Source organism: Nomascus leucogenys, chromosome 8 (assembly GCF_006542625.1).
Source record: "Nomascus leucogenys isolate Asia chromosome 8, Asia_NLE_v1, whole genome shotgun sequence".
Lineage (NCBI taxonomy): Eukaryota > Metazoa > Chordata > Mammalia > Primates > Hylobatidae > Nomascus > Nomascus leucogenys.
The window spans coordinates 89,957,021-89,981,270 of record NC_044388.1 but is presented as its reverse complement, the minus strand read 5'-3'; the positions used below and the strand labels follow the sequence as shown (position 1 = coordinate 89,981,270).

The 24,250-nt window shown below is 46.0% G+C and overlaps 1 protein-coding gene across 4 annotated transcripts in view; it reads right to left on the bottom strand.

Annotated features, from left to right (window-relative positions):
* The window catches only part of ZNF618 (zinc finger protein 618), a 180,608-nt gene that overhangs the window by 81,189 nt on the left and 75,169 nt on the right, over window positions 1-24,250 (bottom strand). For all 4 annotated transcript variants that reach the window (XM_030817674.1, XM_030817675.1, XM_030817672.1 and 1 more), the window contains exon 2: window positions 6,886-6,929. In XM_030817674.1, the coding sequence (XP_030673534.1) occupies window positions 6,886-6,929 (44 nt within the window). The remainder of the gene's footprint in view (window positions 1-6,885; window positions 6,930-24,250) is intronic.

The following is a 24,250-nucleotide window of genomic DNA, read 5'->3' as shown; positions in this document are numbered from 1 at the left end:
GTCTTATTTACAGAGCCTAGGTTGAATGGTAACTAATTAAGCGGAGTGAACTCTGCCCACCAGAAAAGCAACCGGCCCCTTTGGAATAAGTACATGAGCCCCCATTCAACCTGCAATTTAGGATTTTTTTGTGGACAAACTTTGCCCGAATTTTGGTAGGGTGAGAATATTTCTGGAAATACATTTCTAGAAATGAAATCTGAACTCCAGTAACGGACATAAATCTAGAGTCAAGACGAAGATACCTCCCAAAACATACCCCGTTCTCAAATAATTCACTCTGCTAATACCACACTTTTCATTGACTAGCACCGGGCTGGCTACAGGTTGAATACTCCTCATCTGAAACACTCAGGGCCAGAAGTATCTGGATTTTTTATTTATTTTTTTCAGTTTTTGGAATATTTCCATTACATTTGCCAGTTCAACATCCCTAACCCAAAACCCAGAAATCTGAAATGCTCCAATACGCATTTCCTTTGAGCATCATGTTGGTGCTCAAAAAGTTTTGGATTTTGGAGGATTTTGGATTTCTGGATCAGGAATACTCAATCTGTATTGCTGTGAAATTTTATGCAAAGGAAATTGCATTGTTTAGGGCTACTTTTATTTTGCTGCTGAAAACCAAAATGGTAAACAAGAAGAAGATATAAATAATTATGCAGCCACACACATGTGGTTATCAGATAAAATGGTCCACCCGTGAAAAATCTTGGCTTAATTAAAGAACAAGACTTAGCTATATTGAAAGCCATTTTACCATCCGGGTGACTCCAGACAAGTCTATTCCTCAATTCCCTCTGAACAAGAGGGATGCCAGTCACTATCTGAAAGGGCTGCTGGGAAGATCAAATAAGATACAAGACACATATTTGGATCATGGTAGGCCTTCAACAAATAAGAGCTCCATCATCGTCATCCCTCCCTCCAGCCCTCTCTCCAATGTCCAGGCTCTACAAGGAATCAATTGCCACCCTACGTTATCTCCTCCTAGGAACCAGAATCCACCACGGTAGTAATAAAAATAAATGTTTACTGAACACCTGCTTTAAACTAGGCATTTTGCTAAGGGTATATATATTATTACACCTAATCTTCATTGACGACACTATGAAGGAGGTACTAATATAATCCCCAGTTCACAGATGAGGAAGTCAAAATGCAGGAAGGCTAGGTAATGAGCCCAAGGTCACACAACCAGGCAATGGGCAGTGCCAGAATCTGAATCCAGACAGTCTGGGCTCTTCCATTCTGCACTAGGCTGCTTGACCCTTAGCAGGGCTGGAGAGATGGTGAGGAAGACGCTTGACAGACCAGGCAGAGGGTTCGGGGGGCATGGAGAATGGGGACCACAGGAGTACAGCTGCTCCACTCTGGGGCCATCCAAGAACCACACAGGAGGCTGTACATTTTTGGACGCAGGCTACACATAATCCTTTGCTGAACTAAAGTCCTCAAGCCTGAAAAAAAAAACAGCCCTTCAGAAACTCAGCTCTAAGCCTACTGTGTAAGGTCCTGTCTGTCCTGAACCCTTGGCAACACCTATCATCACATCTTATCCTCCTGGCAGCCAGATGATCCTTTTAAAACCAAATCATATTATGCCACTTCTCTGTTCAAACTCCCCAGTGGCTCCTGATCTCATGCAGAGGAATGGCCAAAGTCCTGACAAAGGTCTCCAAGGGCCTCTGTGGCCACACCGGCCTCCTTGCTGCTACTCCAGCTCCAGGGCCTTTGCACCAGTTGTTCTCTCTGCCTGGAATGCACTTCTCCCAAATGACTGCTTGGTTCAGCCCCCACAACTCTTTCAGATCTTCTTCATGACTCACCTTCCCTGAATGCTCAAATCAGAGGGCAACGTTGTCTCCAGCTCTCCCAATCTCTTCTGCTTTTCCCCCCACAGCACTTGTTACTATCTAACAAGCATATATTTTATGTATTTATTATAGCTGCTCTACTCCCACTACAACACCAGCTCTACAAGGGCAGGGATTTCTGTCTGTTTCATTCACTGCTGTGCCTCCAGCACCCAGGTCAGTGCCAAGCACTTAGTGGGCACTCAGTAAATATTTGTGGAACGAATGAATGAGATTTGATCTTTTCTTATTCTCCTCCCCAGTCTCCTTGTCTACAAGATCCTGTTCACTTGTTGGGCAACCTATAACAAAATAACGAGCCCTTTAACCTCTTCTATCCCAGATTTCCTTATCTCTAAAATGAAAGGGCTGGACAAGATTTTCTATAGTCCTTCCAGCTCTGAAAATCCTCAGCTGACAAAAGAAAAATATATATATATATATTTATATATAATTCTTTATTACGCCAAGTCTGTAACTGCATTTACTTGATTACAAAAACTGCATTTCCTTCAGAATTTTCCAAAGTTAAGGCCCCACAGTCCCCCTGACCCTTAGAATAAGTGGGGTTTGGCTGGAGTTGTGCTACATGATTTGTAACCTGCACACCAGATCGACATTAACCTCAAGTGCTGGGATCACTGGTCTTGTAAAATCGACCCAGTTTGGGTTACAGGGAAGTAAACCAAACCACATTCGGTCGTTTCTTAAGATCAGAAACACCCCCTCTCCTTGTCCCCCTCAATTTAACACTAATTCCGTAGCAGCCCATGCTGTTGATTTTGGGGTTTAGCCAGAGGCCCTCTGGAGAAATAACATTATGTGTTCCAGGCCAAGAGGAAGGCGCTGGGATGAAAGCGGACCCTGGCGTAGCAGCAGAGTGTGCCATGGCATAGCTGGGGGTGGAGGCCCACGTTAGAGGGCTGGGGGTCCTTCAAGGTCATTCTGCTCAGAGCCGTCTAACCTAATTCTGACTTTGGGGAACCTCAGGACCTTCATTTCTCCATCTGAAGCAGGGATTAAATGAGCTCTAATGCTGTACAAAGTGTCTACCCATCTAAATCCCACCTGACCATGGTCAAATCATCAGTGATGTCAGCAAGGCCACCACACCGACAATGTTCTCTCTTTTTTTTTTTCTTTTTTGAGACAGAGTCTTACTTTGTTGCCCAGGCTGGAGTGCAGTGGCATGATCTTGGCTCACTGCAACCCTGCAACCTCCACCTCCTGGGTTCAAGTGATTCTCCTGCCTCAGCCTCCTGAGTAGCTGGGATTACAGGTGGGTGCCACCATGCCAGGCTAATTTTTGTATTTTTAAAGTTGAGACAGGGTTTCGCCATGTTGACCAGGCTGGTCTCAAACTCCTGACCTCAAGTGATCCGCCTGCCTCGGCCTCCCAAAGTGCTGGGGTTACAGGGGTGAGCCACCGCACCGGGCCCAACAATGTTCTCTTGACGTTTAACATATAATTCATTTCTCAGACTGAACATCGAGTCACTATATAAGTAATAGTGTGTTGGTCTTTCAAAGGATTAGTTTTCATCACAGAATCTATAAACTTGCCTGTGAGCTCCTCCAGAGTCCCACCTTCTTGACAGGCCCCCAGCCTACAGCACAGTCCCTGGCCCCAAACAGGCTCCTGTAACACGTGTTAACTAATCCCTTCCCACCAAGAAGCAGGAGGGCATGGTGAGTAAGTGCATCACAGAAGTCAGACTCAGGTAGACTTCCTGGCTCTACTGCCTACCTCCACCTAGGCAGCCTTGGGCCGGTAAACCTCTCTGTGCCTCAGCTTCCTCATCTGTAAAGTGGGAATAATAAGAGTATCTCTCTCATGAGGTTGTTATAAAGATTACATTAAATTAATAAATGAAGGCTGGGCGTGGTGGCTCATATCTGTAATCCCAGCACTTTGGGAGGACAAGATGGGTGCATCGCTAGTACTCAGGAGTTTGAGACCAGCCTGGGCAACACAGTGAAACCCCAGCTCTACAAAAAAATGCAAAAATTAGCCAGGGGTAGTGCTGCATGCCTGTAGTCCCAGCTACTTGGGAGGCTGAGATGGAAGGATTGCTTGAGCCCAAGAGGTAGAGGATGCAGTGAGCAGAGATTGCACCACTGCACTCCAGCCTGAACAACAGAATGAGACCCTGTCTCCAAGAAAAGAAAAATTAATAAATTAATACACATAAATCACTTAGCTCAGAGCCTGACAAAGAAATGTTGACTAAATGGTAGTCATTACTATTAGAAAGTCTGTTTTTACACCTTAAGCCACACAAAACCCCAGGTTTGGGCTCAGTCACTGAGTATGTGTGATGGAGAGCCTAGGCTAGCAGGGAGAACAAATCAATGTCTCACATGCCACCCTACCCCTCCTCTGACTGGGCAGGCATCTCCAATCAATCTCAGCATTCTTCCACCACCTACAGCCTTAGGGGGATAATACTCAATTCAGAGCTTCAGGCAGCCACCATGGGAAAACCCGCCTGTTCTTCTCTGGCTGCAATTACCAGGCAGAGATGCTTGTGTAGGAGAGATTCATGCATTAGAGAGTGAGGGCAGACCACATTCCCACAGGACTGACAAGGGGTGGGTGGTGCTTTGTCTCTTCATTCACGTAGTACTTTGAACAGTGCCTGCCATGCAGGAGACACTCGAATGTCTGGCTGAGTGAATAAATTAGCACCTAACCCATCTGAGTTCATAGCACACAGCACTGGGCCTACCAGAGCAGGTGCTTAGTGAAAGTGGGAGGAAAGTGGGAGAGGCTGTCTAGACCCTCACTTGGGCACAGCACTGAGGAGTGGAGGAAGCACCAGCTTTGGCAGGTTCAAGGCCCAACAAAGCCACCGACTCATTATACGCCCCTAAGCAGGGCCCTTCCTCCCAAAGGCCTCAATCTTCCCATTGCACAATGACAGGGTTGTCTAGACAAACTCAACGCCCCTTCCAGTCCTGATTTCCTGATCCAAGAAACACTTCCAGGCACCGGTCTGACGACTGCTACTGCCCCGCAGGCCACAGCCTCACACATTGTTCTTACACAAATTCCACTCCTAGGGACCCAGGAGGGAAACACAAAATGCTGGGCAGCTGCTGGCTACATGGGTCACCCCCAATGACCACAGGCCCAAGTGCACCGTCTCTGAGCTCTACCTGCTCCTCTCCACGTCACTCACACATCTTCTTCCATCTCATCTAGTGTGCCCATCCCATAAACACGTACTGAGAGCCTGCTAGGGGCCAGGCCCACATCAGTGAACAAGACAGACATGTTCTCTGCCTATGGAGCTGGCATTGTCAGAAAGACAGAAAAAAAGGAACACAGGGAAGGGAATGAAATAATGAATAATGAAAAGGAAATAATGAATAATGAATAGGAAATAATTAAAGAGCATAAACAGGCTATGAAGGCCACACACCACATACTGGGGTACAGGTACCTTGATACGGGGGGTCAGGGAAAGCTTCCCTGAGGGTAGAACTGACTCTAGATCTGAAAGATGAAAGGGCATTCACCATGGGAAGATCAGAGAAAGAACATTCCAGACACAGGGAACAGCAGTTGCAGAGGCTCTCAGGTAGGCGTCAGTTTAGACTAGGGGTTGACAAACTATGGCCATTTATGGGCATATTTATGTATCGCCATGGCTACTTCAGCATTATACTGGCAGAGTTGAGAAACTGCCACAAAGATCATACAGCCTGCAAAGCATAAAATATTTGCCACACAATACAGGTCTCTGGGTTACAGAAACCTCCAGCCTGGTATAATGGCCTTTATTCTACTAGCCTCCAATCCACCCAACAAATGGCTGCCAGGGTGGTATTCCTGAAACACCAAGCCTAACACCTTACTCTCCTGCTCAGAGAATGTCAATATCTTTTCATGGTTTCTCAAAGTACGTTCCAAGGAATACTTGCTCAATGCAATGAACGTCAAAAAAAGGGGTCCCATGGTTAAGAAGTTTGAGAAACATGATTCTCTCTCTCTCTCTGTCTCTCTCTCTGGCTCTCTCTTCTCAAGCACACACATTAGCATATTAAAAGATCTGGAAAGTCCCACAGCAAATAAACCTTTTTAATTTTGTTTAACCCACTGTCCTCTGAACTCACTGGGCCACAGAAAGAACGCTTTTTTTCCTCACACAAAAAAATCCATTAACATTTTAAAGAACTAGTGTTCCATAGGCTAACAGGCAAATTCTTCTGCTTGGCATTCACAATCTGACCCTCAGCTCTAACAGGTAACCCTAGGATCAATTCTAGATTTTATGTATGTGTTCTGGGGAGCCATCTCTCTTGTCTGTCCCTTACCTTCTTTCTGCCTCCAAAGCCCCAAATAAAGGCCACGTGGCCATTCCAGCCTTGCTCTACCCAACATAACAGCAGCAACAGCAGTGGCAGCATGGGTGCTAACATTACCAGGTACCTACCTGTGACACCTGTCATGATGTCCACAGCTTGGGCCTGTCTGATATCTCTCCCTTCTTTGGTAAAAACAGTCCAGTTCTCCATTGGGGACCACCCCTCTCCCCTCTCCTGCCATCCTTGAGGGTGAGGACAGGCCACCCCCTCTCCACCCTGGCTAATCAGAGTATCCCATCCCCTGCTTTGGCATGACTGGTTCAGAGAGAGGAGCACATGACACTAGCACATAGGCCAATGGATTCTGGACAAGGATGGGACTGGCTGCCCCAGGAGTTCACCATGCAGCAGCCCAGATGGAATTCCAGCCCATGTCTTTCTGCCTAGTCTTATGCTTCACTCCTAAGTTCTCAACTTGAGTGGCCAATGGCCGGTTCAGGAATGAACCATCCTTGGCTTCTGGTCACAGGTACCCACATGGAAAATGCTTTCCATGACCTCACATTCTCTGGGGAAGTCTGGATACTTCTTGCCAAGGAAGGCTGGCCTGGACCATCCATCCTTTCAGGGGGAAGGTGAGGACCAGAGAGTGGTAACTGTTAGTCATGAAGACCTGAGTCGATGGGTGGACAAGCTGGGGGCGGGAGAGGGAGTGTACCTGCTCGCAGTGCTTTTCCTTCCGGCTGCACTGGCTCCGTCAGCCTGCAAAAGAAACCCAAAACACCTACATCAGCCAAGGCAGAAGATGTAGATTCGACCTGCTGCTACCCCGTCAAGCTCCCACTGAATACCAGCCTTCAGACTGTGGGGTGAGCTGGCCACAAGCCCCTGTCCCGCTCCTCCAGGCTGGACAAACTTGTGCCCAGTGGTAAGAGGGAGTCAGAACACCTCCCCGCAACCCCATTTGCTTGGCCCTTTAAATCCCACTGAGCACCCACTGCCAACACAAACTCAGCAACTGCACTGCCCTGGGGACTCAGTGAAAAGTAAGTAACCAGCTAAATCTGAGATTGAATTGTACCATTTTTATTTTCAGCTGGGATTTCCAATAAAACAGTAGCTGTAGATTTATTCCTACCAACCAGAGGGAAAAAATCCTATTATGTTAAAATATTCTTTCTCCCAACCCTATGAGCAGAAGGCAAGAGAGTGCCAGTTCTTAATCTCTTTTATTTGGGTGTGGGGGGAGGGGGACATAAAGCTGATCAAATGAAATTTTCAGAAATCATACAATTCTGGTTCAGATGCAGAGACTGGGGCCTTGGGCGCAGAGGGAGCTGCCTGAAGTCTCATGAAAACAAACTCCAGGGGTCCTGACTCCTAGACCAGTGCTCAGGGGGACCTCAATGCAGAGGCTGACAGAGGTTGCAGACCTGGGAACAATGCCTAGATCCTCCACCACTGCCAGCTGAAGATACATTCCCAAGCTTTGTCAAAACACTTCTAATAAGAATCATAGGATAATACAGGTCTGAAATTCAGGTGCATATGTGTTTCCAAATTCAGAATTTTTCCAACTTTAGAAAGGTAATGTACCACCCTATGTCTTATATTTTGAAACAACCCTGGCAGAGCCCCTGCTAATCAAGCACATTGATATTTCTATCGTAAAACATACGCATAGGTAACCCTACGTACGATAAATGCCAACAAGACAATAATCAGGACTGTCACTAGCCTTTTCTCCCTTCAGGTCAAGTTCTGCTGCCTCATCAGTTATAAAAACTTTTTCGAGTTTTTTTGAATTTCAGGATTGCGCATGAAGGACTGAGGACCTGAAATAAAACACCAGCAGCCACCTTTTGATGAGTGCTTACGAGAAGTTGCAAACTGGCAAAATCAGATGACGGACTTTGATTCAAACAAATTGGCAATATATAAAAATAAAAGAATTGCACTGAAAAAAGGCCAGACCTCCACCTTCTCTTATTAAACTGGATAACCCCATGATACCCAGTCCTACATGGTGACAGGCAGCTAGAGCTGACATACTTGGTTCTCCACAGCCTCCATCCCCCCCTCTTGCCTTATAATCACCCAGCCCCTGTCTGGTCCCAGCGGGCATCCACACTTGCTCCCCATGGAGAACTTCCCATTAGGCGCTAGGATGTGGACATTAACGCCTTCTCTCATTTAATCCTCACCACAGCTCCTCCTCCCTCCACCCCATAATATCCCCACTTTACAGGCAAGAACACAGGTCAAAGAATTTATTTATCGAAAGTCCCACAGCTATAAGCTCAGGTCTGAGTCACTCCAAAGTCCAACATCCTCAGTTCTGGAGCATTTTACTTCCCACCGACATTCAGGAGAGCCAATTGGGAAATGGGGTGACATCAAACAGCTCCTATTTCCCACATAAGGCAAAGGGAAAGGTTAAGGACGAATAGGGAGGGAGAAATGTGAGGTTGGGGAGGAAGAAATTAATGAGCTCCCCATATATTATTTCAACAGAAGAAACAAGAAAGCAGAAAACGGTTTGCATATCATTTCACTGGGAGCAAAAGAACAGATCAATTGCAGCCTCTTTCCGACATCTTGCATTCCTCAAAACTTGTACGCGAAGCAAACAGGCTTAAGTTGTTTGAATGTTTGTATCATAAGCAGCAGAAGTGGTACGGGTGGAAATTCTGCCCCAGAGATCTTAAAAAAATGGTGAACTCCCAAATGGATCTCTCGCCTTTCAGACTTAATTCTGTGCGTGTATTTTTAGCTTGTCACACACACTTTTAAAGTTGTCATTTTTGTCCTTTTCCTTCACGATTTCACACAGAGTTGACCAGCTCAAGTGCAGCAAACACGTGACAGAGCGTGGGATAAGAGTCTCTGTTTTCAGCATGCCTAATAACCTCCACCTTTGTTTCTCTTTTATTGAGTGAATGGTACTTAAGCTTCATGTTACTGGTAGCTGCACGCATTTCTGTTTTCCACCCATTTTTATAAAACAAAGAGAAAGTGCTAAAAATATTCAAAGAGTTGTCAAATACTTTTGCAGAGACTCAGGTGGTGCTGCTGGGAAACTGGGGCAACTAGAGGAGAGTTCTACCTGCGCAGGGTGTGGGATGTTCAGATGGTGGCAGATGAGAGTTGCTTCATTGGGATATGGATGGACAATGGATTCAGTGGGAGATGTCCAAGACACATGTGTCAGTATCACAGCACATGGCAATCACGGCATGTGGGCCTGGCCGAGTCCAGCTACACCATGACGATAGAGCCAAAGCCCACTGTGTTGGGAGCACCAACTCCCAGGGTGGAGTTCCATACACGCCAGGCCGGTGTGGTCTGTCCTTACAAATACATCACAGCCGTTCCTTCCAAGTGGATTAAGCTGAACCTCTGATGTTGCCATGTGCCGAGGCCAAAATGTTCTAACACCAGCAATTTCATATGATTCAACCTAAACGACAAACTCATCTGTACTGTGTGTAATCTGACCTGAGTCTCAATTTGAACTGAAGCTTAAGAGAACAGAGTTTAGAGTTAGATCGTCTGAGTTCAAGTCCTGGTTTTGCCGTTTTCTAGCTCTGTGATCTTCAGCAAGTCACATGTACTCCCAAGGCCTTGATTTCTTCATCTGCAAAATGGCAAGATGCTCATCACAGGACCTACCACACGGGACTGGCTTGAGACTCGAGATAGCTTAAATAAGGTAAAACATGTAATAGCGTGTAAAAGTACTTAGTGAGTGCTTGGCTATAATAATGAAAATAATCACTGACAACCCTATAGTTACAGAGGCCACTATTTATTGGGTCTAGGAAACTGAGACACAGAAAAACAGAATGATATGTATAAGATGAACAAGTCGCAGAGCCAGCCTGGGATAGATCATGGGTCTTCTGCCTCAAGGTCTTCCCCAAATCCCACGCTGCAAGTTGGCATCTCATGAGTGGCCACCAGACCACCACAGCCCGAAGGCCTTCTCCAATGGTGCAGTCAGAATGACAGTAATGTCACTAAAGTACTAAGCACAGCCCTGGTATATGTAGTCATTACTCAGGTAACGGAAACTCCCACTGCAGCTGCTGTTGTTCCACCATCTTCTGCCACTGGACTGGGTGCTCCTTAAGGGTGTAGCTTGTTTCCCTGGATCTGAGTCTCATTTTGAACCTTAGACAAGCTCGTTCCTTTCTCTGGACCTAAGATTCTCCACAGGTAAAAAATGGGGTCGGGGGAAGGAGGTTAAATCAGGTCGTCTCCCCCACTCCATGTTGAGCTGACCCAACCTTAAAACCAGACTCCTCTATGGCAAATAAAATAAGGAGGACCCCAGGGAGATCCTCCTTCTTACTCTCGTGAAGCTGGGGTGAAGGTGTATCCAAGCCCTGCAGCCCCACATAAGGGTGCCTGTCCCCCCTTCCCAGCCCCACCCACTCCTTATTCACCAGTTTCCCCTCAGGACCTGGGCAAGGCTATTTTTGGTTTCATTCAACCCTCCTCTTTCCTCCCAAATGAATATGAAGTTGTTCTTTTCCATTCTCTTGTTAAGGGTTTTCTTGGAAAGAAAATATTATTCCAAACCCAGAAATTTTATTTCTAAATTTGTGCAAATGTAAGTTGTAAGACATTAGCTGCATTTCACATTTTGTGCAAATGGCAGAAACAGGCAATTCGTGTGCTCCGGGATGGGGGCTGGCCAACGATTTCGATAAAATAAACCCTTTTTTAATTTAAATGCTAATGCACTGAATTAAAATTTAATAACTGAGGAAATTGAAAAGCCGAGCAGGAATATTGGAAATAAATCCAAGCAGAAACAGCTGAAATTAAAAATTCTAGAGAGTGGGAGGATAGCAGCTAAGCTGTCTTATATGATTACATTTTTTTTTTTTTTTTTTTCAGAATGAAGCAAAAAAAAAAAAAAAATCCTATCTCTCGCTGGCTCTAGGGCAGTAAATCCACAGTGCTGTGATTTATTGCTCAATTTTCCTGAGGGAAAAAGGCTTTCTTTCATGCTGAAATATTTCATAAATTTCAAGCCAGCATAAATTCTTAATTTAAAAGTTATGGAGGTCACATTTAGTGCACTGGTACGGTTCCAAAATCTTAAAGGAATAGCAGCAACCAAAAAAAAAAAAAAAAAAGCAAAAAGGAGGGGTAGAATTTACTCTTTTCTTTTTTTCCTTTTTTTCATTTTGGTTTTAATTCTCACAAGTTGAAATTTCATTATTAAAGATTCCTACTGGATGGATAGAACCCAAGCACGTGGGAAACCGGTGTGTGTTTGGAAAAACCTGCTGCAAAAGATGAAGAGATAAAGATTTAATTCAATTATAAAATGGCATTTTTTTTTAAGCCACTTGAGGAATTTCTGGTAAAAATTTCCTCCCTTCATTGCCCGGGAAGGGGTGAGGGTGGGGGAGGGTGGCCAATGTAATTGCTTCTCTTAGATCTCCAATCTTTTGTGCACACTGATATATTCATTTGTTATACAGCTGTTCAGCGGCGGAAAGAATGCTGGGGCGCCCATAATTCTAAGCAAATCAATCAAAAATTAATGATTTGTCATGCTTGCACAATGGAGGAAAAACAGCTCCTTAGGTCCTGGCTGCCTGATCTCGAAGAATGAAATGCCTTTCTTCGATAAGAGAGCCGAGCCTGAGGCTCGGGGAGGCTGAGGTGCTGCCACAAATGTGGGGGCCTCACAGTCCCCCTAGCTCTGTGAGGGCAGAGGGGGGCCGCCATCTTGGAGGGGGCATTTCCAAGATGGCGCCTCAGCTAGCCAAGTTCAGGGTGGACCGGGCGCAGCACATTTTCACAGTGCTATAATTAGGATTTTGCCTTTTCCTCCCCCACTGCAACTCAAAAATTACTTGGTCTCTAGAGAATTGAATGGCTCCCTCCTCCCCCAGCTAGATTTAATTTGTCCCTGTTCATTGTTTTCCCAACACTGCTGACACGCAGACATCAACCAACTCTACGGGACTGGGACTGGGGCTGCAGTCCCTGAAGCGTCTGTCACCCCCCAAGGTGTGTGCTGCCCCTCCTCCAAAGGCCACATCCCACACATGACCATGTCACCAGCACCCAGCTCAGGGCCTGGCACAGGGCAAATACTCAGCAAATATAGTTGAATCTGTTAATGATGATTGTTTCTCAAAAAATACTGACAATGAGGTTGCTTAGATGAATGGTGCATTGGCAATCATGCTTGAATGAAATATATCAATTGACCTCAAATAATTAATCATTCCTTTATTCACTCAGCAGATAGTTCTTGAAAACCTACTATGTGGCAAGTACTCTGCTGGGCTCTGGGTGGATGACCTCAAATCCACTAGGGGATAATTTTGAATGCCCGGTGGTCAGTATTTTTCAGGCTTCTCTGCACCCTTATGGAAGGGAAGCATGAACATGAACCCAGAAAGAAATGGGAGTTTCTCTGCATGCTCAAATGCCCTTTGAAGTCTTGTAGCTTACTAATTCTTACCAATACATTTGAATGTTACATTCAAACTACCAAATACATATGACACCATAATACATATTTCATATATTTTTATATGTTAGTAAAAACATCAACATTGTTTTAAACGACCAGCTGGTACAATTAACCTTGCAGGAGGATATGTGGCCTCGGCAGTGGGTGCAACCAAGTGCATTTTACCTGGAGGCCTGCAGGGGGCACTGTGCTTGCAAGAAGCACCCACCAACCCAGGACCTGCCCAGAGGATAATTCTATGTCCCCTAATATTTAGAGGACAGTTGGTCTGAAACAACTCCAGCTTTATTTATATATGTATTTCCTTTCCAAAAGCCAGTGAATCCCCAAAACTTAACATGTAACTTTCTGTCTCCCCCACCGAGGCAGAAGACTCAAATTAGGAGAATTCACTCATTCATCCAACAAACATTTACTAAGCTCCTTCTACAAGCCAGACATCATTTTAGGCAGTTGGTATATATCCATACCCTTGTGGCAATTACATTCAAGTGGGGGGAGACGCTAACATTAGGCGTAATACATAACTAAAACATATAGCATGCTTGAAAATAATCAGTTCTATGGTGTGTGAGGGAGGCGGGGGAGTCATGAACAGGGAAGGATAGGGTGGTCAGGAATGCTGGGGACAAGGGAGGAGCCACAGGCTGCAATTTTAAGTAGGGTGGTTGGGTAGGCATCATTGGGCGAACACTGTAAGAAGGTGAGAGAGTTGGCCATGTGGTGTCTGGGGCAAAGTGGATGCCAGTGCAAATGACCCCAGGACAGGAGCATGCCTGGTGTGCTTGGCAAACAGCAAGAATGCCAGGATACCTGAGGCAGGGTACATAAGGACAAGAGGAGGAGAGATCATGGGAGGTCAGCTCATGCAGAGCCTCGCAGGCCACCAAAGAGCCTTGGCTTCTACTCTGGAAAGCCATTAGAAGGTTTTTGGCAAAGTGACATACTTTGACTTACATTTTAGAAAGATCACTCTGGCTGCTGTGTTGAAAGGAGACCATGAGGCCAGGGGGGAAACAGAAGGCTGGCGGGGCTACAGAGCAGTCCAGGGAAAAGACGATGGTGGCAGGGACTGAAGAGGGTGAGGAAAGGTTGAGTTCTGAATATACTGGTTGGTGCTGGTAAATTAGATGTGGGGTATGAGATAAGGAAAGAGTCAAGGAAGATTCCAAAAATCATGGGCCTTAGCACCAAGGAAAATGGAGTTGCATCTCTCCCACACATGAGAATACTAACCATCAGCACAGTACTTTACAGATAATTATGCTGAATGAGATCCTCCCAGTAACCACGCAGGGAAAACACTGCGGTTTAACTATCCCTCTGTGACCAAGAATTAACCAAGCACCTGGAGGGGCTAAGCGACTTATCCAAGGTCATACCACCGCCAATGGCTTGGCCAAGGTTCACACATCTTCTCACCCCAAGTCCACAGCCATTTCCTCTATATACTTGGCCCTTCCCCTATGGAACCAATGGATAAAACTTAGCCCCAAACCATATGGATGAACTGTTTTTCTGTCTAGCTACAGAGCTCCAACTCAGGCACAGGCAGCTCCAGCATTTATTCACCAGGTGTCCCTAAAAAACGCCATTTAAAAGTGCCAGGGCCAATGCTGAAAAAGTTACAAAGAGCTTTGCAAGTTACAAAGAGGATTCTGTTCCTGGGAAACCAAATATATGATAAATTCTCTAATTAGACCTTGCCTCTTAGATCATATTCAGTGGTATGTGTCTAACACATTGTACTTGGTTTTTAATTTTGTCTTTTCTTTCCCAACTGAACATGGTAACTCAAAGCCACTGACTGCCCTAGGTTCCAAGCTTGAGGAGTGGCAAGAGGCTGCCAAAGACCCTGGCCTGAAAGAACTGGAACTCACAAGTTCATGCCATTTTTCCATAAATATTTATGAAGTTCCCATTAGATGTGTGATTCTGGGCAAGGCCTTGGCCGGTGGAGGATACTAAGATGAATCAGACCTGGTTCTTTATTCATTCACCCAAATATCACTATGTATTATGATGTAAATGCCTACTATGGGCTGGGAACTAAAATAGTTACTGGGGACACAACAGCAACAAGAACGGTGAAGGGGACAGGCACTGATGACTTAATGGCTTCAATCAATCAATTTATAATTGCCACCTGAGATACGTGTTCTGAAGGGAAAGGTCTGGGTTCCATCAGCATCTTTGATAAGAGGATCGAACAGACTTCAGGGTCGGGAAGAGCTTCTATGAGGAGGGATGCTGGAATAGGGAGCACAAAGCTCACACTCAACAGGGGGAATAAAACTCTAGATGCAGGTGAAGCTAACACAGGCTGGATGGCAGGGAGCGACATGCACCTCGTGCAGGGCAGTGAGGAAAAGGACGCCACCTTGCCCAGCTGGGAAACCCAGGCCCCTGAACCTCACTGGGTTGCAGCCTTCTCTGAAGGCTTCACCAATGAAGGAAGGGCCCAACCCACCCAACATGCACAGGCTCACACAAGGAGTTCCTGACTAGACCCCCAGGCTGGAGCCCACGCCTCCCTCTGGACTTGGTAGCTTCCAGCTCTGAAAGGGAAGGAACAATGGTTTGATCTTTCCCCTTTTCATTTGCTGCAGAGTGGCCACAATGCTCCATGGAACAGAAATGTGAAGACCGTCCCCAAACCAGGTCTAGGCATCTTCTCCGCAGGAGGCCCCAGAGACATCGCGATTGACTGGCCAAGTTTCCAACTACAAGGAAAAGCCAGGGAAAATGACCACTTTCTTTACGCCTCTCAGTTATGATGCCTTTTATGTCTTTCCCAAGCCCTGGCTCTCTGAGGTCCAGTGTTAAAACATAAATCATGCATGCCTGGAATGGAACCAGTGTGGGTCTTGTCTGCTTCTTGTGAGTTTCCAGGTACAGGTGGATTCTTCTCCTCTCTCCGATAGGCAGCCATGCAGATTGGATCCAGACCCTGATACAATCTTCTTCATCATCATCGTTGTCTTTGACATCACTGTCAACAGTCAGGAATGAGTAAGTCCTGTAAGTCAGGCTAAGGGAGCTGGAGGCTTATGGACAGATTTGGAAGGCATATGCACCCCAAAAGCAACTGCGAGCTGCAGTATGCAGACCGGAGGCGGTAGCCAGCACAGAGTCCACTGTCCCCTTCCAGGGAAGAGATGATGGTGGTTTGGGGAAGGTGGTGGAGGAGAGAAAGCTGCAGGACTGAGAGCTACTGGGAGCAGCACAGATCAACTGACATAATGTGAGGAAAACACCCAGCAAGACGCCGGCACATATTAGTTGCTCTGTGAACACAGATTTCTGTTGTTTTTGTTGTTTAAATAAACTGCAGCAGCTGTTAAGAAACCCCTGCCAGTCTTAGATATATGCAGAGGGCCTCATTTCCTTCATGCACAGACCTGGGCCCCTGGGAGGGATGGAAGAATACAAGAATTCACCTCCAAACCTGAGGCCTGAGTCATGACGTTTAAAGGAGAAGGGGGCCGGGCGTGGTGGCTCATGCCTGTAATCCCAGCACTTTGGGGGGCCCGAGGCGGGTGGATTACCTGAGGTCAGGAGTTCGAGACCAGCCTGGCCAACATGGCGAAATGCTGTCTCTAATAAAAATACAAAAAATTAGCCAGGCATGGTGGTGGACTCCTGTAATCCCAGCTACTCAGGAGGCTGAGGCAAGAGAATTGCTTGAACCCGGGAGGCGGAGGTTGCAGTGAGCCGAGATTGCACCATTGCACTCCAGCCTGGGCAACAAGAGCAAAACTTCGTCAAAAAAATAAATAAATAAAATAAAGGAAAAGGGGGAAATCTGCGGAGAGGTGGAGGCAGCAGCCTCCCCTGCAGGGCTATGTGGGACTCACCACCCAAGGCACAGTTTAGTTCCCATCCCAGAGTACCAGGTGCCACCATGGCTGGAGCCCTCAGTCTGCACATGAATCCAACAGGTACTACAACAGTTTCTGGTTGATTAATGTGTGTTCATTCTATTTCCCCAGCTGGGCAGGATCAGAAAGTGTTCTAAATGTTGTTTCAAAAAGAGTGAGGTTTTTCCTAGATCAGGCCCAGTGAGGTGTTGTTTTTATTTTTTAAACACTTTTTTTTTTTTTTTTTGAGACGGAGTTTCACTCTTGTTGCCCAGGCTGGAGTGCAATAGCACGATCTTGGCTCACCGCAACCTCCACTTTCCAGGTTCAAGCAATTCCTGCCTCAGCCTCCTGAGTAGCTGGGATTACAGACATGCGCCACGACGCCCAGCTAATTTTGCATTTTTAGTAGAGACGAGGTTTCACCATGTTGGTCAGGCTGGTCTCGAACTCCCGACCTCAGGTGATCCGCCTGCCTCGGCCTCCCAAAGTGCTGGGATTTACAGGCGTGAGCCACCGCGCCTGGCCTAAAACACTTTTTATATTGAAGAAATTTCACATTTACAAAAGAGTTTCTCAGGGATAGCAGGGAGCCCCCATATATCCTTCACATGCCATCAGGGGCTTCAGGCAGGGCAGTAACATGGTCAGAATTCTGTCCTCCAACGGGCTGCTGGCTAGGGCGATGACAGACACCAAGGCCAGTTAGGGGGCAGATGTCAAAGTCCAGGGAGGGTTTGCTGAGGTCTGAGCTAAGGCAAGGCGAAGCCTGGTCTCCCTCCCAGCAATCAAAATGCCCACAGGCTCCAGCAGTACACCAGGAAGAAAGAAGCCGGCAGCAACAATAGGGTAATGTTTACGGGAATCAGCCTGGCACAAACGTGTGAGTGGGACGCTGGATGCATCATGATCTCTCAGTGCCTCTGTTCCTTCATCTGTAAAACAGGGAGATCCCACTGCCCACCTCACAGGAGCCATTGTGAGGATTAAAAGAGCTAGTCGTGCTTGGAACAGGGTCTTTCTATCTATGTAGTGCCAGCTAGTATCATCAATTCAGCATAAAGGGCTTCAAATGAAGATAATCCCAGCAATCTAGAAGTGGCCAGCATCCACTGGGCACCTCCCGTGTGCCGGCCCTGGCTCAGGGTACAGCATGCATCATCTCATTTAATGTTCTCAACTACCATAAGAGGTGGGGATGTCACCAGTCCCCATGTGGAGGGGAGGACTTAGAGGCATGCTGGGTCCAGGGACCGGTTGGGAAAGACTCAGCCAGGACTCCAACCCAGATACTCCAAGTCCAAATCCACATTTTCAAATCCTATGCCATCCTGCCTCCAAGGCTGGTGGGGTGACCTTGGAGAGAGTGACTTGCCCCCTTGTCTTTCAGCGTGGACACGCTCCTCTGGGTGCATAAATGCTGCTCTGCTTGTTTTCTTTTTTAAAAAAGAAATGCATCTCAGTTCTTTCCAGTCACAGTTAATCTCTCAATTTACAAAAGAGTGAGTCATGTGACTGAATTCCACAAAAATTCTCTCTCCAGGTTTATGATTTTACAGAAAACTCTAGGGAAAACCGCCTGGAGCAAGTTAAAACCAGATCAGCCATAAACCATGTCCTGGTACAGACTCACCAAGCTGAGACTCAGATTACTCATTAAATATGTGATAAATATTCACTTCAGATCAGCAGGAAGTGGGGGTTGGGGGTAAAAAAAAAAAAAAGGAAACTTTTTTTGCTTCATGGAGAGAAAAACCTATTATAAATATAAAGGGTTGCAAACTCCAAATTAGGTGAACCTAGAATTCAGGCACAAGGTTTTAAGTCACCCCATTAGGTATTTCTATGTATGGCAGTAGGGGAAGAGGCTGTCCTCAAATCTCTTCTAGTGAACCGAAGGCTTCAGCCTCCTTTGATATGGCCAGGGTAATGCTGGCATGTCTGGCATATCTGGATGGCCTCACTAGGGAGGAGGAACTTTACACCCTAGGAGACCCCTGTTAGCACCAGGCCCTCCTCTGACTTGCTCGAGAGGCAGTCTCTGGCCCTCAGACTACCCATCTGTTCAATGAGGTTGCTGGACTGACGGCCTCTCAGAAACATTCCAACTCTGACATCTGGAGTCAGTCAGGCCTGAGTTCAAATTCTGCCTGGGCCACTTAGTAGCTCGACACATCCTGTCTCTCAGCCTTAGTTTCCTCTCATGTAAAATAGAGATGAAAATCCCCCCATCCCACGGCTGCTGGGTGGATGAAGTGATAGAAAGTCTGTAATATTCTCAGCCAGTGCTAACAACACTACATCAGCCACAGATCTGGATGATGGCATTAAGATTACATTGATGGTGGTAAGTAAAATTAATATATTTTTTAAAAAGCCAAACATATTCTCATCACTCCGGCTGGCAGGATTTATTTGGCACGGTAGTTCCCAGCATAGTATCTCCAGGCAGATGGGTTGGGTTCAAGCCCTGGCTCCACCACTTACACACTATGTGTCACTGGGTAAGTCATTTAACCTCTGTGACTCAGTTTCCTCATCTGTCAAATGGAGATAACAGTACTGACCTCACAAGGTGACTGAGGACCAAATCAGTTCATAATACATAAAGCTCTCATAACAGCGTCTGACACTTATTAAGTAGTATAAAGTACTACCTATATAAATCATTACTTTTTATAAAATGATTTATTAGTAGTAAACTTTAGCTATAATTATTACCACTTATTAAAATTTGGGCAAGTCTCTTTTTCCTCTGGGCCTCTGTTCTCTGGCTATAAACTAGAGAATTTTGAGGACCCTTTTAATTCTGAAACTTGCTAATGCTGTCTCACTGCCTAGATGACAGCCTACTCTAACCACCTCTAAGGAAGCCTTCCCTGACCACAGGACAACTTCCTAGAGCACCAAGAAGGTGCCTAAGCACACCTAAGAACATCGCCACTCTGCAGCCTTGCTCCCCACCAAACTGTAGGTTCCGTGAGGGTGGCTTGCTGTTTTCAGCTTCTCTGTGGCTCCATAGTACCTAGGGCTACGGATGTGTTACGTCAAGATGGGGCTTCATAAAAGTCAGTCAACTGGTTTAAAACATAAAGGAATTGTAGTTCCAACAGTGAGAGAGCCAGGGTGGTGAAAGGGGTCCAAGCAATCATTTCATCTAGTTTAAGAATGGCCTGTTCTAATCACTTAGTAGTGGCTGCCTGGGACCATGTGTTGAGAAAGATTCTGAGGTCACAGCAGAGCTCGGTTAGAAAGAGTGCTGAGATTGATTACTAATGTCTGCAGTGAGTATGGCAAAGTTGGGGATGGAAGCATGCTTGCCCCCTCTAATCTAGTCCAGTGCTCTTTTTTTTTTCTTTTTTTTTTTTTTGAGACAGAGTTTCACTCTTGTTGCCCAGGCTGGCGTGCAGTGGCACAATTTTGGCTCACTGCAACCTCTGCCTCCCAGGTTCAAGCGATTCTCCTGCCTCAGCCTCCTGAGTAGCTGGGATTACAGGCGTGAGCCACCACTCCCAGCTATCTTTTTGTATTTAGTAGAGACGGGGTTTCACCATGTTGGTCAGGTTGGTCTCGAACTACTGACCTCAGGTGATCCACCCGCTTCGGCCTCCCAAAGTGCTGGGATGCTCCTCTTTTACAGACAGAGAAACTGAGGCCTCCTGATCCCCAAAGCACCCTTCTTCCGGTCACCACATTTTCATTTGCAAACCTATTCCCATATACAAGAAAGAAGCTGAGGGCTTTAAAAATATGTAGTAAAAAGAGACATCAAAGATGAAAGAAGACCAGAGACAAAAGAAATATACATAGAAAAAAATATGTGTAAAGTGCAGGGCTTACTTTTGCTGTGAAAGAGAAATAATTACAGAAGGGCAAAGTAGATGTTCTAAGTAAGATTTTTTTTTTTTTTTTTTTTTTAAGAGAGAAAAGTCTGGAACACATGCTCAAAGTAGAAATCTTACAAATTCCTATTGCAAAATAACTCCTGGTCAGCCAACCACAATCTCTATAAATATATCACAAGATCAACAGCCCAGGAAAATAGGGGGAGGGGGAGAACAACTGCATGAATTTTTTTCAAAATCAAAATAGTAGACGCAAAATAGTTCCTCTCACAGCTGGAAAGGAAGGAATCACTCATATTCCTACAAAATGAGAGGCCCACGAAGAAATGAAAGATTGTAATTCTGCACATCCCAATGGGTGCCTGCTGAGAAATCTAGACAACCAGACTATTTTGAAATTATTCTACAATTCTGTTTTCTTTGCGGTGGGCGGGGGGTGGGGGTGGAAATCTGGTACCTTGAATTCATCAGGGCACTCATGAGCTTACAGTGACTTCCACGGGGTGAGTCAGGGTGGCAACAGCCAGTCAAACACTCTAAGGGGTCTGATTTGGGAATAGCCTTCAGGGTCTAGGATAGACAAAAAAAAAAAAAAAAGGAGAAGTCACTCTAGGCCCTTTCAATGGAGGCAATTTAATATAAGGATTTGAGAATACAGGTGATGAGTGAATAGAGAAGGCAAACAGGAGACAGAGAGAAAACTAGGGATATCAGCATATGAGGGAGCTGCTGCTACCACCCATAGCCCCGGAGAGATAAAAGGGATGAAAGGGTGTTATCAGAAACTGGGGCTGTCCAGCAAGAAGTAAAATTATGGAAAGGGCTGCCCACTGGGAGTGGACCATAGAGGGAAGGGCTGGAGCTAAACAGAAAACACCACCAGAGGCAGAGAATGGGTGAGAAGAAGTACCCCAGGCTTCTCCCTCCCTCTTCACATTCCAGTCTTCCTGCTGAGCATCCTACTGGTTAAACTTTTGAAGGCCAGAGAGCAACAGCACCTAGGAAATGCAATTCCTTGCAATACAGAGCACGGCAGGGAAGAGGAAGGCATGGAACTGAGGTCAAACCAACAGATCAGTTCAGATAGGAAACTCCAGAAGTGCAGGATCCACCTGAAGACACTGCCCTGCAGAGCTAACCAAAGAGTCCACCTGAGTCCAGCCCCCCATTTGGACTCCAGCCTCCTCATCAGCAAGAACTGTCTTGTCTTGAACTGCACCATCCTCTGCACTATCCAGTGGAATCACAGCTTGGACTTTAAAGAACTCTGGAAGTCTGGGAAATGGATGCCTGGCCACACAGCCCAGTCCCCCAGCATGTAGGTTGCTTGAGTATCCTTCTAGCATATTATAACTCCAGTGTTGCTGAGAAAAGTACGGAAAACTCATCATGTGGAAGGGTAATGCTGTCCTCAACCCCCTGCCCAGAAGACCCAAGCACCCAGTGGACACTCTAGAAGCATCCCTTGACCAGACCTATAGGGATGATGATCAGAGGCTCTGGGGACCAAAGTATGACACCAGCTGGGCTAGGGGAAACCCACTCCTAGAGCCCCAGAACTTTCCACATTCAAGGACACTCCAGAGGCACGCAGGACATTTTTGCTGTTTGCTGACAGTATCATAAAAGGCAAATGCATTCCTACCCCACACAGACTCACCCCCTAGAACCTCTTTGTCCTAGTTGTTGCTAAAGGCTTCATTTAACTACATTCTGCAAAGAAAGAAAGAGCCCTTCCCCTTCCTTTTGGGTTCCACTCCCACCTCCTCCAGGCCACGGGGAGGCAATCTCCCTCCCCTGTTTTCTTAAAGCACTTACTGCCTGGACCATTCAAAAGATATTGATCAACCGGCTGCTATACTCAGTCATCTTTTTATGACCTGTCTTCACAGCTGGACCATCCATCTTTCCCAGGCAGGGGCTGTGCCTCTGGATTCCCCAGTGCCCACCAGACAGCCCAGCACAGAGAGTGTGTCTACACAGCATCCTTAAAGGAGAAGATGACTCAGGTTCCCGGAAGCCTGAGTCTGGAGTGAGGCAGGAATAACATATTCTATCAATCCCCCACATACATTTGTTTAGTGATTTTTTATATCAATTACTTCATTTAATTCTTCAAAAGGCAGGAGTCATGATTTCCGTTACAGAGAGGAAGAAGCAGAGGTTAACTGACTGAAGTGACAAGAACAGAATCAAACTCTCTATATATAACTTTACATAAAGTTTACACAAACAAACACCACATGCACATATACAGTATCCCTAAAAGCACTTGGCCTGGATGGCTCAAAATTGAATGATACTTTCCTCTTTCCTGCTTCGCTTTCCATTATTACCACTTCTGAGGAAAAATTCATTATACTTTCAAATACTCATGCTGTACATCTAAAGAGGCAGGTATTAGGATGAGGTGATTTCCTAGGGTTCCATGCTACTCCTGATTGAAGAAGACTGTGACTCTACGAAGACCTGCCTTTACCATCTCTCCTGAGGATAGGCCTGGGTACACACCCCTTCAGTGGGAAGTTCAACACTCCGGGCATCCAAGCTCCACCTGGGAGCTGAACAGGATGACCTCAGAGTACCTTCACGTACTGAGATTTTCTCTTTCTAAGAGGCTCTTGGGGAAAGTCATCTTTAAGCCTATTGCCTTTTTAATACAGTAGACCCTGGGAGCAGAGTTTTTATATTGCATGTAGTTGCCACAATAGATATACGACTGCTAGTATGTATTAAGATACTATTATGTGCCAGCAACTCTAAAAGGCTCATTAAATGTGTCTGATCTCATCCAACATCCCCATTAACTAGAGATTACTCATCTACTTTCCAACAGGGGAAACTGATGCCCTGAGACGTGCCTTGCTGTTTTAGGGAATGGAATTCAATTGAGAATGTTTGTAGGTGAGCAGTCCAACCGCATGGCAAGTCTGGAATGTGAATGTGGGTCAGGCGTCCTTAGTCAACCATTTTGTCCTCACCACTCAGTGTGTGGTAGGACATACTACTGTCACTTACCTGAGACATCTCAGAGTTCCTAAAACTACCATGATTTTATAGATTAAAAAAATAAGGTTCAGAGAGGTGAAGACATTTATCCAAAATCACACAGCTAGTTAGCAGCAGGGCCTGGATTTGAAACCAAGCTTATCTGGCCCCAAGGCCCATCACTCAACCATCATGCTATCCCTAACTCCCCCAAAAGGGGAATGCAATGAGAGGACTACAAGGAGTCAGACTGCACCCCCAAACAAGGAAATACATTCAGAGTCACAGAGTTAGTCCTAAGGCGGTGTGCTTCCCATGAGAGGCTGTCCTCAGGGGGTGGACAGACACCCAGTGGGGAAAAAAAATCAATCATTTTGAGCAAAAGGACAGATCAGCTACTCAGTGTGCAGGGAAGGGGTGGTAAAAGGTGGTATTCCTTGCCAGGATATTCCAATTCTGGGTCCTTCTGGAAGATCCCAGCCCTTCCTAAATGCTTCTTCAAACCAGCCTTAATTATCCAGCTTTTCTCGTCCATATTTAAGGGCCACCATCTTTTAGTGAAATGCTGTGGACCAAATATTTCATTTCCTTTATTCCCCTCTTCCTGGCTTCACAAGTGTAGTAAAAAGTTAATGAATCTATAAATTGCTCACTGGCTTAAAAAAAGAAAAAACAGTTAATGGAAATTTTAATGAAACGCCCCGTCCACATAACTGATGGCAAACCCAGGGCCGGAATACCTGGCACCAAAAGGCCCATATGGAGTGCCACGAAAGCCTCAAGGCAGTCACTGAAAGAAAGCGGGGCTCCGAGCTCATCAATGTCTGAATGATGACCAAGTCTCCATCCCAGGCTTTGCGGGGGCAACTTGAGTCCCATCTGCCC